Genomic DNA, 14,319 nt, shown 5'->3' with positions numbered 1-14,319 from the left:
TGGAAAATATTGATTGAAATTCTTAGCCAACTAGGAACAGCCGGAAACTTCTAACCTGTTAAAATATGTGCCAACAACCTACAACAAGCACATTTAATGGTGAAACGTTTGAGGCATTCACTTTAAAATAAGGAGTGAGACAAGGATGGCTGCTATTGTCACTTCTTTAACGTTTTACTGGAGGTCATAGGAAGCACAGAAAGACAGAGGGAACTAAAGTTTTTTGTTTTGTTTTACAAATTGTATGACTTTATAGAAAACCCAATAAAATCTATACTCTATATTATAGAATAACAAATTCAGCATATTGTTTAACATAAGGGTACTTCAAAAAGTTTTTGAAAAAATGGAATTAAAAGATAATATGCCCCAGGGCTGGCTGGTTAGCTCAGCTGGTTAGAATGTGCTAACACCAAGGTCAAGGGTTTGGTTTTCTGTACTGGCCAGCTGTCCCCACCCCCCACCAAAATACCCAACCAGCAACCAAAATAGTAAAAAGAAAAAGAAAAATAATACGAATCCGTGAATTTTTTGAAGTACCCTTGTATTAGATCACTATGCAAAATAGATTACAATTGTTTACACCACTGATAGATTAAAAAACATAGACAACATATAATTTAAAAAATACCTTTTTTTTTTTTCCTTTTTGTCTTTTTTCGTGACCGGCAACGGTATTGCAACCCTCGGTGTCGCGCCCACACCGTGCTCAACCAGTGAGCGGACCAGTCTCTATATGGGATCTGAACCCTCGGTGGGAGCTCCGCTGCGCTCCCAAGCACCACACTCTACCGAGTGCGCCACCGGGCTGGCCCTAAAAAATACCTTTTATAGTAGCAACAGAAAATACAAAGTACTAAGGAAGAAATCTAATAAAAGATGAGACTGACCAATGTGGAAAAGATTTTAAAGCTATATTGAAATACACTTAATGACATAAATAAATGGAGACATATCATTTTTATGGGTAGGAAGACCGTCGTAAAAACACCTGCTCTTCCTAAATCTATAAATTCCATGTAAGCCCAATAAAAATACTAACAGGCTTTTTCCTGGAACCCAACAAACTGAATAAACAATTTATATGGAAGAGTAATGGAACAAGAAGAGGCAAAGTGATTTTGATAAGAGCAAGAAGAATTGACCTACAGGCTATCAAGGCCTATTAAAAACAGTAGTAGAAAGTCAGTTTAGCACCAAAACAGGGATACATGAACACAAATGGAGGAGAATGGAGAACCCAGTAATGGTCTCCACATATAACAATCTGACGGTGGTGACTTCACAATTAGTGAGGAAGTATGAACTAGTCATTTAGTGAATGATGGTTATTCTAGTGGGGAAAAAAACCAAACTGGATCTCCGACTTAAAAACCAAGAGCAACAAAAACAACCCAAAGAAAAGATCCAGGTGGATTAAAGACCTAAATGGGAAAAGAAATACTTCTAGAAGAAAATACAGTTGTAGGGAAGGACTTCCTAGTAAGACGCAAAAAGCACAGACTACAAATAGGTGGAATATTTTATATTAAAATGAAGAGTAAAACTGCTATTCTTTAAAAGATACTATTGTCATGCTTTTTTAAAAACTTGTAATAATTTACAAGGGATATGCACTTAAATATTTAGGAATGAAACAATGCTTGGGGTTTGTTTCAAAATGATCTGGGAGTTAGGGAATGTGTAGGGCTGTTGTTGATAAAAGATTAGCTAAAAGTTGGGGTAATTGTTGAAGCTGGGACCTGGTCAGTTGGCTCAGTTGATTGGAGCATGGTGGTGATAACACCAAGGTCAAGGTTTCGGATCCCCTTACTGGCCAGCCACACACACACACAAAGCTGAAGCTGGGTAATAGGCTTATGGGGATTCATCAGCCTTTTTCCTTCTAGTATATGATACATATATAGTTTTTCATAAAAAAGCTAAAAAGGAAAAAAAAAGAATATGACCATATGATACCAGTTTTCATCCACCAGATTAGCAAACATTTTAAAATCTGATAATTTTAAGTGTTGACAAGAACATAAAAAAGTGGGAACTCAGGGCCGGCCCGTGGCTCACTCAGGAGAGTGTGGTGCTGATAACACCAAGACCCCGGGTTCGGATCCCATATAGGGATGGCCGGTTGCTCACTGGCTGAGCGTGGTGCTGACACCATCAAGTCAGGGGTTAAGATCCCCTTACCGGTCATCTTTAAAAAAAAAAAAAAAAAGTGGGAACTCATACACAGATGACAGGAATGTAAATTGGCACAACCAATTTGGAAGAAATTTTGGTATCTTCTAGTAAAACAAGATGTATGTTCTTTACTATTCGGCTGTTACCCATCTAGGTTAAATCTTAGAAAATCTGGCTTGTGGAAAAGTACAAAACATTCATAGGCTCATTGTTTTTAATAGCAAAAAACTAGAAACAACTAAACATCCATTTGTAGAAAAATGTGTGACTTAATAGTGTATATAATGGAAGTATATAATGGAAGGGAAGTATATAATGGAATAATATATAATGGTATATAAACCATTATATATTATATAATATATAATTGTATATAATGGTACATAATGGAATGAAAGTGAATTAACTGGAATGACATACATCAACATGAATAAATCTTACACACATGGTGAACAAAGAAAGGAATCTGCAGAATACAAACTATAATGCCATTTATATAAAGTATAACACCATGAAACTATACAATATATTGGTAGGGATGCATACATACATAGTAAATTTGTAGAAAAAGGCTGAGGATGATAAATTTCAAAGTTCAGAATAGTGGTTATTTCTGGCTAGAGAAGTGAGGGGAATATAATTAAGGGCGCAAAGGGAGCATCGTGGAGATAAGGTTATACTTCAGCTGGGTGGTAGGTACGTGAGTGTACGTTATACTATTCTTTAGTCCTTTTGTATGTAATAAAATGACATAATTAAAAAAATAAGTTTTTCACTAAAAGAGGGGACCTGGGGGTGGAGGGGCAGGATAAAAAAAGAGGGGACATGATAGGGGGAAGTGAGAGAAGAGGCCCAAAAGTATACATTGGGAGAGATAATGAAATTCATTTCAGCTCAACAACAGACTTATTGAGAACAGGTGAATGAAACCTTCCCTGTCCCACAAGGAACACAGTCAATGTCAATTCGTTTCAGTCCGAAGGAGAAGACAGCTACTGCAAAAGCATCAGCTCTAGCCAGACCCATGTGAGGCCTCCAGATGTCACTGCATAGGTGGGCTTTTGATCCCAGGTGAAGGGAATGAGCCCTAACTTTTCTTCTCTTCACCCCACCTGCCCCTTCCCCTGTCCTGTACATTCAGAATGGCTTCTAGGTTTGTGTCTTTAACAACACTCATGCAATAAATAAAACAGTGCAGTGCTGGATGTGTCTTTCGTACACCTTCCTGAAGTGACCTGCCATCTCTGGGAAAAGCAGCAGTAGTGTGAGTCTGAAGGGTTTGGTCCTTGCTGCTTTCTGCCTGACCTCCCAGGCAACTGGGAGAACCTTCCCTGAGGCTTCCAGTTTAGGCTTCTAGCTCATCAATTGGGTGAGTTCCCTCTTTGGGAGGGACGCCTGTCTACACCAGTGCCCGATTCCAGGGGAAGAAGACATAGGTGTGTGCAGACTTCTGCCCCACTAGGCAGGAGGCACAGCACTAGTGACCCTCTGGAATCAGCACCACCTCCAATTTCTGGTTTCTTCATGGCCTTCCTGGGGAGTCCCCAGCTTCCTCATGGCCTTCGTTGGGGGAGTCCCCAGCTTCCTCATGGCCTTCCTGGGGGAGTCCCAGCCCTCCCCATGGCCTTCCTGAGGAGCCCACAGTAATGGGAGCCTAATGGGTAAACTGATCCCAGGTCACATACAAAGTGCCACAGACACTGGCTCCTGATGCCTCTTGTCACATCTGCTGGAATCCAGGGCCCTGCATGGGCTCTTCATTTCCAGTTTTCTTCCAACTTTCTGGGTCCCACGGTGATATAAGAAGTGTCAGCTGAGTGTCTGCAAATCTGAAAGACACCAGATAATCAGAGGGCTTGAAATGCCCCCCAAACCCAGCATCTCTGTTCCTTCCCACATGTCCCTGCCTCTTCTACCTCTTTATCTGTTATGCTACTTCCAAACCCACTGTAATACAATGTCCCTCCCCTGGATACACTTAGCATATGCAATTCTTTCCTATAATGTTGCACAATTTTGCCTTAAACCAATGTCACTTCTGATATCTTCCCAACTCTTGGTGGACATCTCCAACCTGATCTCAGTGAGAGAAACATACCACTCTTACTACTACTACTACAGCTAATACTTAATGAGGTCCTGATATGTGCTATGCTGTACCTGTTATCGGATAATTTACATGTGCCAGGCAGTGTTCTGAACACTTATTTAGTGTATATACTATTTTCCCCTTTTACAGTCATGGAATCCTGATGGCCAATGGAGAAACTGAGGCACGAAGGGGTTAAATAACTTCTCATATGCTAACAGGTAAAAGAGCCAGGATACAAACCCAGACACTTCCCAAAGCCTCCACTTTTCACTACTAGGCTACACAGCAGCTGTCTACTAAAAGCCCAGGTAGATCAGACACTGTGGCTGAATCCCCCTCCCCTACCCTTCCCATAGCTTACAACGCATGATAGCTTCCTTGACTTGGCGAAAGCCACCATCGGGACCCCTGCCATCCACGTAGTACATGAATCGGAGCTCTGGGGGGTAGGCGGCTCTGGTCAGGCCTGACAGCAGGGGGATGATGCGGCCCTCCGCCCCCGGGGCTTCAGTCAGGGCCTGCAGCATCTGGTACTTGCACCAAGGGTCCTGAAGGAAGCCTGGGGTGATGAGCAGCACGCGGCAGTGACTACCAGTCAGTGCCTGGCACAGCTCAGACACGATGGCACCACCGGGGGCTGCATCCCGAAGCTGCAGGAAGCAGCGCAGGCTGGCAGAGCTGCCCTCCAGGTAGGAGACTAGCTCCTGGGCGGCCACCAGGTCCTCCTCGCTGTAGCACACACAGACGTCGTAGTCCTTGCTCCAGCGGCTGCTGCTTCTGGCCACTGCTGCTGGTGCTGTTGGTGGCGGGGTGGGAGACATGACTGAACTGAGGCCCAGGGGTGGGGGGCTGTCTTGTGAGACTGGCTGTGAAACATCACTGGAAGGGCTTTCAGGAGAGACAGACTTCTTCTTGGGCTTCTTCAACAGGGCCTGCCTGAACCAGTCTGCGGGAGTGTGGGAGGAAACAGTCTGCTTAGGCTGACCACGCAGGGAGGAGCCCCACTGCAAAGGGAGGATGGACAGGACTCCAGTCCATCTCCTGCACTGGAAACACCTTATACTCAGAGTCCTACAACTCTGCTAATTTTGTACATTCTTCAGAACTTGTCTAAAAGTTCCCTCTGTCTTTAAAGCTTTCAGGAACATTCCTTATGTGGGAAGCTTTTACCAGCCTGATTAAGAGAGATGGCCTTCTCCTACTCCAGGACCTTTGGTACCCCCAGCCCACCTTACACAGAACTTTCCACTAGAGCTGACTAGTCAACCACCTGTGAGTCTGTAAGTAGAGCCATGATCCTAGTAAGGATCAATGAGTCCCAATGCCCACTTCTAGCACTGAGGGGGGTGAATTTAGATTAAGGTGGGTTACCTGTTATAGGAAGGAAAGGGTGGGGAGGAGTGGCATCTGTTAGGCCCCGAGAAATCCTAGATTGTTGCTAAATGGGCAACACAGAAGTATGAAGAGCACTACTGTTCAGAGCTCCTGAAGAGCACAGAGCTTAGTGATTCAGAGCCTGCACTCTGGAGTCAGGCACACACATTCAATTGTGGGCCTGCTCTTTGCTTTCTATATGACCCTAAGCAAGTGAGTCTATGTCTCCATTTCCTCATCTGTTAATGGGTTCATTTTAGTTGTTGAAGGTTCACTGAGATAATGCAGTGTCCAGTATATTGTGAGTACTCCATAATCATATTAACACTTAGCTTCCCTGGCTGTTGATAAGGATAGTTTGGTGTTCTGGAGATTGATTAGTTTTCTCTGTCTGCCTGGCTCCTTCCTCTGAGTGGTTCTGGAAAAAAGATTTAGATGACAAGAGACACAATGTTAAGGACTCAGTATAGTGATTTCCAGGCTGGGAAAATTAGAGGAGCAGGCCTGGAAAACCTTTGAGCCAAAAGGATTAAAGATTCCACTGATGCTTGCCTTCCCTCCACACTCTCCACAGAGCGTCCAGGCACTGACGTCAAGTCAGGAGCTTCCCCCATCATCAGCCTTCCTGCATCTCTCCCCCTGTGTTCGGACCGGGCGGGAATCCCACCTCGCTACTATAGACAGTGAGGACTACATTCTTAGGAACAGGAGCAGAATTAGGAGTCTGGTTCCACTCACCAGTCATCTTGCCCAGTGGCTTCTTGGACTGGGAGCGAGGAGCTGGGAGGGAGGTCGATGATGCCATAGTGAAGGGCTCAAAACTAACCCTCTGAGTCCAGGCATTGGTGAAGCGGGAGAAGGGAGGAGATCCCGTCTTGACCTCATGGAACAGCCATCCTACAAGGGACAGAACTCTTTCTGTACAGAATCATGAAAGCTGTACTTACCCAGTGGGTGGGCTCCTGGAAGTTCTTTCCTAATGCCTGACAGGGGATCAGTCTCTAAATGGGTCCTTCATCCCTCAGGGGTTAGTGTCAGGCACCACTGTGACTGGAACTGGTTTAAGGATGAACCCAGGTCTGTGTAGTGTGGTCAGACATACAGTGTATGAGCTCAGCACGACCAGCTGAGTGGCTGTTCTCTGCTCTACCTGGTCAGGAGTGCATGTGGGATCTGAGAAAGGGCAGCTGGCAGGCAGCTCTTGTGAGGGACTTCCTGCAGACATTCTAACATGAGAGAAGAAGGACAGTTACTATTTGGACAAGTAATGATGTATCCAGTTGACAGACGCTGAGCAGTAGAGAGAGAGCACATGCAGTAAATCTTGGGAAACTTTTCCTCCAAGTCCACTTCCCCCTGAATGACCCCATCCATCCACCCTTCCACCCCTCAGCTGTCAGCTCAGGGAGGTAGTATCACACAGTGCTGATGTGATGAGTGCAGACTGCAGGCAGAATGCCCGAATTCTCAGTCATGGCCTTTGGCCTTTGGCAATCTTGCTAAACTTCAGTTTCTCTATCTGCGAAATGGAAATAATACTAGAACCTACTTCTCAGCATCATTGTGAAGATTACACGAGATAATTTCTGTAAAGTGCTAATGGTGCCTGCCATATAATAAATGCTCAGAAAATTTTGTGGGTTACATGTGTTTAAAATACTCTAGATATCGAAGCGGGATATATCATGCTCATGGCCTATAAGACTCAATATTACAATGTTAATTTTCCCCAAACTGATCTTTAGTTCAATGCTATATCAAATTCCAGGAGGGTTTTGTTTTGGGGTTTTTTTGGTGGAAATGTTGTCAAACTCCTTCTAAATTTAAATGGAAATGCAAAGTACCAAGAATTCCTGAGATGGGCAACTTGCCATGTTCTCTTCCCACCACAATGACGGGGGATGTCCCCGATGGTGGAGGCTCTTTCGGCCTATGTTTCTGGGAGAATGTGCCTGGCAAAACTTGCCCCATTCCAAGAGGGAGCTGTAGTATTCTATTGACACTTCTTTAGATGAAGGGCTGGTGGAGAACTGGCTCTAGAGCTGTGTAGCAGCTGGCAAAGGGCTGCTTTCTCACTCTGCTGGATTTGCAGAGGTCAAAACAAACCTTCTGGGAAGTCATACAGAAACGAGTTGTATTATTAGACACACTGACATAAGAGGTTTCAAAATTTAAAGAATATCATTCTGTGATGGACACTAATGCTTTGTTCACTGATGCTAACCACTATTTTACCAAGCTGACTAATATAAGACATGAGATGCTGATGATTCATGAACGTATATCAAAGTTAAAAACAACAACAACAACAAAAACAACAACAAAAAATGTCAACTGCACCAGCAAAGGGGGCAGAAAGAACAACAGGAATGGGTACAGGAAGCAGAGAAGACATTTGAAAGAGCAAAGCAGCTGTTAAGCCACCAAAAGTCGACTGTTGGTGCAGCCAGGGCTGTAGAGCTATTACACACTGAAACACACTTTAATCTTTCCAGGACTTAGTAATAGTTGTCATATGTCGAGATACAGTTGTCACACAGACAAGATAATGTACCCAAATCCCCAACAGGAAGGTCCAATCACTAACTCTGTCTACTCTCTGATTTGCTGTGTGGCCTCATATGTAGCCACTTTTTTCTAGTGCTTTTAAAAAATTCATAGTCAGAGCTCAGCTTTATAACACCAATATCACAAGTTCAGATCCCCATACTGGGCAGCCACCGAAAAACAATAATAATAATAAAAAATAAAAATAAAATAAAAATTAATTAAGTAGAACGATATATACCAAAGTACGTATTTTGTAGATAATAACTAAGATTTGATTAAAAAAAAAAAGTAGTAAAGAGCTTCTTCAAAAAAGAAGCAGCATGCTACTTTTAGTGGTTTCTAGAATGCTTTTCCAAAAATAAAAATTAATTAAGTAGAACGATATATACCAAAGTACGTATTTTGTAGATAATAACTGATTTGATGAAAAAAAAAAAGTAGTAAAGAGCTTCTTCAAAAAAGAAGCAGCATGCTACTTTTAGTGGTTTCTAGAATGCTTTTCCAATATTATATGTAGGAACTTATATGAAGGAAATGTTACAAAGTTTTGCTGTATAAAATCCAAAGTATATTAAGTATTGTCTAATATCAAACTGGTTGCCAATTTCTATTATATGGGGAATGTACTGAAGCCTGTGAAGTCATATGGTTAGAATATATATCTTTTATAATTCATATTAGATTCCTGTTAAGCTGGAACCACTATCTGTGGTAGACAAAATAATGGTCCGCCAAAGATGCCCACGTCCCAATCCCTGGAACTGTGAATATGTTGCCACATGGCAAAAGGGGACTTAGCAGATGCGATTAAGGATCTTGAGATGGGAAGAGTATCCTGGATTATCCAGGTGGTCCAAATGTAATCACCAGGGTCCTTATAAGAGGAAGGCAGAGGGGTCAGAGAGAGAGAGATATAACCACAGAAGCAGAGGTCGGTGCCATGCATAAGCAGGAGCAGGGGGATGTGGGCAGCCTCTGTAGCTGGGCAAGGTAAGTCAATGGCTTCTCTCCTAAACCCTCCAGATGGAATGCAGCCCTGTTGATCCATCGTAGACTTCTGACCTCCACAACTGTAAGATAATACATGTGTGTTGTGTGAAGGTCCTCAATTTGTAGTAATTTGTTACAGCAGTAATAGGAAACTAATACACTGTATGTCAAACCAAAAAGCATTGTATTTAAGTTGAGTGCTAAAAACTGATCTGTTTAAAGATTTAAATTATTTGAAAGAGGTTTTACACCCTTAAATGAATGAATTATCACTTCACCTGACTTTGATTTTCTATTTAAGAATTTTGGTTTCAAAAGGCTAAGTTTTGGTCTCAAACCCTTGCTAAAACATTTGTCTAGGCAGGATTCATTAGGGATTGCAGGACAATGCCATTTAAAACACTGAATATAATTCATCTATAGCTTGACACACACAATACAGTGTTTCTCAAAGAGTGGTTTGCACACTGTAGGAGACAGACCCTAGGGTGGCCCCCTTGCTCACACTTGTGACTGTGGGAAGAACTCATGACTCACTTCTAATCAGTAGAATATAACAAAGGTGATGAGACGTCACTCAAGTGATTACATTACTATAGGTGATGTATGTGTCTATATACCTGCATACACATGATATATACTATATAGGTATATAGAATAAATAACATATATACGAATATTGTGTATGCAAGTAAGCATGCGTGTGTGTGTGTGTGTGTGTGTGTGTGAGTGTGTGTAGTTACAATTTATTAGCAGGAGGGAGAGAGAGACTCCCTTGCTGACTTTAAGAAGTTGCCACGTGACAGGGTCACATGTCAAGGAACTGCAGACAGCCTCTAGGAGCTGAGAGTGGCCCCCAGCTGATGGCCAGCAAGGAAACGGACCTCAGTCCTACAACTGCAAGGAGATGAATTTGGCCAATAACCTGAGGAAGTTTGGAAATGGATCTTTTTCCATTTGAGCTTCTGATGACACTCCAGCCCCAACTAACACCTGGATTGCTGCCAGGTGAGACTGTGAGCAGAGGACCCAGTCAAACATTGCCCTTGATCCACAGAAACTTTGAGATAATAACTAGGTGACGATTTCAGCCACTAAATTTGTGGTGATTTGTTATGTAGCTTAGAAAACTAATATAGGACCAACTGTGATGATGGTTTAAAATGCTGGCTTCTGTGCCTCATCTCAAGTCTACTGAATAAAATCTCTGGGTGTGACTCTTGGGAATCTGCATTTTAAACAAGTACCCCACAATTGGTTGGAGTGTGGTGTTATGATACCAAAGTCAAGGGTTCAGATCCCCATAATGGCCAGCTGCTGATAAACAAACAAACAAACTAGTACCCCACGATTTTAACATACCTAACGACTGGTCTAGTAGGCATCAGTGGTTTCCACACCAAGCTGCATATTATTATCATCTAGGGAGCTTTTACAAAATATGGAGGGCTGGCTAGTTAGCTCAGTTAGAGCACGGTGTTATAACACCAAGGTCAAGGATTCAGGTCCCTGTACTGGCTAGCACCAAAAAAAGACTCCCCTAAAACAAACAAACAAAAAACCCTAGATAACCCTGGAGAGTCCTATTCAATGGTTCAGAAGTGGGACAAAAATCTGCATTTTTAAAGAGCACCCCAGGTAATTGTGACACAAGTAATCACTTTTCTAGATTACATTGTTACTTATATTTTAAAGTAGTGAAGTAATTCAAAAATGCCCAGGAAATCTTGGGATTGATTTTGTGAAATAAATTCCAAATTACTGATTTTGCTATAAGGTCAAACTAATTTAAGACTGAATTCTAGCAGGCAGGAAACAATCACAGAATTCTAGCTAATTAACTAAAGTCTTATGAACCGTATTAAAATAAATCATGTTTAATGAATATATGGCAAGGCAAATATGCTTTGAGCACTACATTATTTTACATTTTGAAGACTTACAAATGTGAAAAGGCTTGTGTGTGTGTGTGTGTGTGTGTGTGTGTGTGTGTAAATAAAAGCACCCAATACTTTAAATTCAATCACAGATCAAAAGTATTGTTACTTTGGTTGTTAAGATCTAAAACCTTAGCTGTATTTCAGCCACACAGGAACATGATCTTACTGACCAAACATAAATGGGAAGCACTATAAATAATGTTGCTGTATTTTCAAAAAATAGCAAACTGGTCCTTGGAAAACTTATTTCTTAGTTTTAAAAAATTGCCATTGTTTTGAAGCAATATATAAAAGGCTATTTTAAGATAAAATGATGAATTAGTTTGTTTTTACTTTGCTGTAAGTCTCATGTAAATATGAAGTCACTGAATGTAATATAGATTGTGTCAGCAGTGAGTTTATTGCCGGATACAGTTACAAATAGTGCTAATTATATACCCTTGTACATTAGTCCCCATTTGAGATTGTAAAATGACTACTTTTTCTAAATTTTAAAAAAAGGCTTTAGGAGGGAAGTTTGGAGAAAGATACCTAAGATCTTGAGGAACAATGCTGAGGACTTTCACTATCAGAATAATAAAGATTTATCATAAAGCAACAGTAATTAAGGCAGCATGACATTGGTATGTGATGGAGTTTAGATGTGTTGTCCCCACCAAAACTCATGTGGAAATTAAGATCCCCAATGTGGCAGTGTTGGAAACTGATTGAGTCATGGGGCCTCATGAATGGATTAATGCTCTCCCTGGGGGAGGGAGGATTAATGAGTGAGTTCTCGCTCTATTAGTTCCCACGAGAGCTTGTTGTTTAAAGGACCCTGGCACCTCCTCTCTTCCTTGCTTCCTCTCGCCATGTGATCTGCTTGTACCCGCCGGCTGCCTGCCACTTTCCACCAGGAGTAGAAGCAGCCTGAGGCCCACACCAGATGCTGCTGTCCCAGAATCGTAAGCCAAATAAGCCTCTTTTCCTTACAAGTTACCCAGTCTCAGGTATTCTGTTATAGCAACACAAAACGAACTAAAACAGTATGCCAGGGTAGACAAAGAGATCAATGGAAGAGCAGGTGTCCAGGAACATACACACATCTGTACAATCTGCTGACTTATGACAGCGGTAACCCTTAAGTGCAGTGGGGAAAGATGGTCTTTTCAATAAATGGTGTTAGATCAATTTAGGTAGCTTTGTGGAGAAAAAAATCAATCTTGACCCACACCTCACACCATACAAAAATTAATTTCAAATGGACAGTAGGTATAAATGTGAATGGTAAAACAATAAAGGTTTTAGAGGAAAATACGGGAAATTATTTTCCTGACTTTGGGATAGGCAAAGATTTTTTTTTTTTTTTTAAAGATGATCGGTAAAGGGATCTTAACCCTTGACTTGGTGGTGTTAGCGCCGCGCTCTCCCAAGTGAGCTAACCAGCCATCCCTATATAGGGATCTGAACCCGCAGCCTTGGTGTTATCAGCACCACACTCTCCCAAGTGAGCCATGGGCCAGACCTCAAAGATTTTTTAAAACTAGATATGCATAATACAACCATAAAGGAAAAAATGATAAGTTGGAAAACATTAAAATGAAGAAGTTCTGTTCATCAAAAGACATTAGGAGAATGAAATGGCAATCTACTGAGAGAGGGGAAAGGTTGAAAAAAATACATATCCAATAAATGTCTCATACCCAAATATTTCAAGAACTCTTAACAAACTCGTAAGAAAAAGACAACCTGTTAGAAAAATGGGCAAATTGAACAGGCACTTCATAAAGAGGATATTCAAATGGCTAGTAGATACATTATAAAATGAATAGTTCATTAGTCATCAGGGAAATGCAAATTAAAACCTCAATGCATCACTGATACACACTCCGCACAATTACAGTGAAAAAGAGAGACAGCATCAAGTATTGATATGATAAAGATGTGTAGGAACAGAACCTCACGCACTACTGGTGGGAGTGTAAATTGGCACAACCGCTTTGGAGAACTGTTTGGCACTACATTTAAAGCTGAACATACACACACCCAGCAATTCCACTCTTAGGAACACTAAAAGACGTATACAAGAATGTCTGTAGCAGCGGGATTCAAAATAACCCCAAAGTGGAAACAACCGTGTCCATCAACCCAAGTGTCCAGTAGAATGGATAAATTAGGATCGAAGTTATACAGTGGAATATTACACATCAGTGACAACGAAAGAATTACTGCTAAACATAACATGGGTGAATCTCACAAAACATACTGAGTGTAAGATGCCATATACATAAGAGTACATAATATATAACTCCATGGGTTGAAAGTCTAGAAAATAGGCAAAACTATTTTATGGTGTTAGAAGCCAGGATAATAGTAATGTTTTGCTTATTGATATCAGATCAGGCTGTGCAGGAAATATCCTCGTTGTGAAAAATGATTAAGCTGTACACTTATGATCTGTGTACTTATATACAAACTTTTTTTTAAAAAGTCTAAAAAACAGCTAGATGACTGAGTCATCCGTGACTCTGTGTCCTCCCAGGGAAGGTGTCTCCATACTTCCCCTCTTTCACTTCTCGGGTGTGTTGTGATTCTAGTTCACCTGTCTCCTTGAGGACTAGAGGACTGAGTCTGTCCTGTTCAATGCTGTCCCTCGTACCTGGCACAATACCTAGCCCACGGCATATGCTCATTAAATGACTGTGGTGGGAATGCCTCGATTGGTCCTTAACCCATGTACTTGGTGAATCAGTGTCACAAAAACAACCTTAGCAGAGAAGTATGTAAGGAGACTGGGTGAAACAGTATGTACAGTGAGACAAGGTTTTTTTTGTTTGTTTGTTTGTTTGTTTTTAATGCGGCTGGTCTGCACAAGGATCTGAACCCTTTACCTTGGTGTTATCAACACTGAGCTCTAACCAACTGAGCTAATTGACCAACCTCAGTTAGACGAAGATTGAAACAAACCGACCGAGCCAGGCTCTTTCAGCAAAGCTAAAGGAGAGGCTCTCCCCGCGAGCTCCTCTGCGACAGGAAAGGGGACAGCTTTCTCGGAGGGCCTTTTCATGCTGACTGCGTGGTCAGGGTGTTAGAGGCAGCCAGGTGGACGGAGCAGGAGAGGAGAAGGCGGTCACTCAGGGGCAGAGGTACCGCAGGGCCGGGCCAAGGCAGGATGGATTCCTGCGGTTCAAGGTCGGGGTCGGGGTCGGAGACCCA

General features: G+C 42.0%; 1 protein-coding gene across 1 annotated transcript; it reads right to left on the bottom strand.

Annotated features, from left to right (window-relative positions):
* Nucleotides 1-2,204: 2,204 nt before the first annotated feature.
* TIRAP (toll-interleukin 1 receptor (TIR) domain containing adaptor protein) lies at nucleotides 2,205-7,008 on the bottom strand. The gene is given in 3 exon segments (XM_008591086.1): nucleotides 2,205-4,007; nucleotides 4,632-5,216; nucleotides 6,383-7,008. Coding segments are annotated over 3 exon segments (804 nt in total). The 5' UTR covers nucleotides 6,450-7,008; the 3' UTR covers nucleotides 2,205-3,855.
* Nucleotides 7,009-14,319: the final 7,311 nt, after the last annotated feature.

Source organism: Galeopterus variegatus, unplaced genomic scaffold (assembly GCF_000696425.1).
Source record: "Galeopterus variegatus unplaced genomic scaffold, G_variegatus-3.0.2 Scaffold6617, whole genome shotgun sequence".
NCBI lineage: Eukaryota > Metazoa > Chordata > Mammalia > Dermoptera > Cynocephalidae > Galeopterus > Galeopterus variegatus.
The sequence above is the reverse complement of the archived record's forward strand: the minus strand, read 5'-3'. Positions and strand labels throughout refer to the sequence as shown.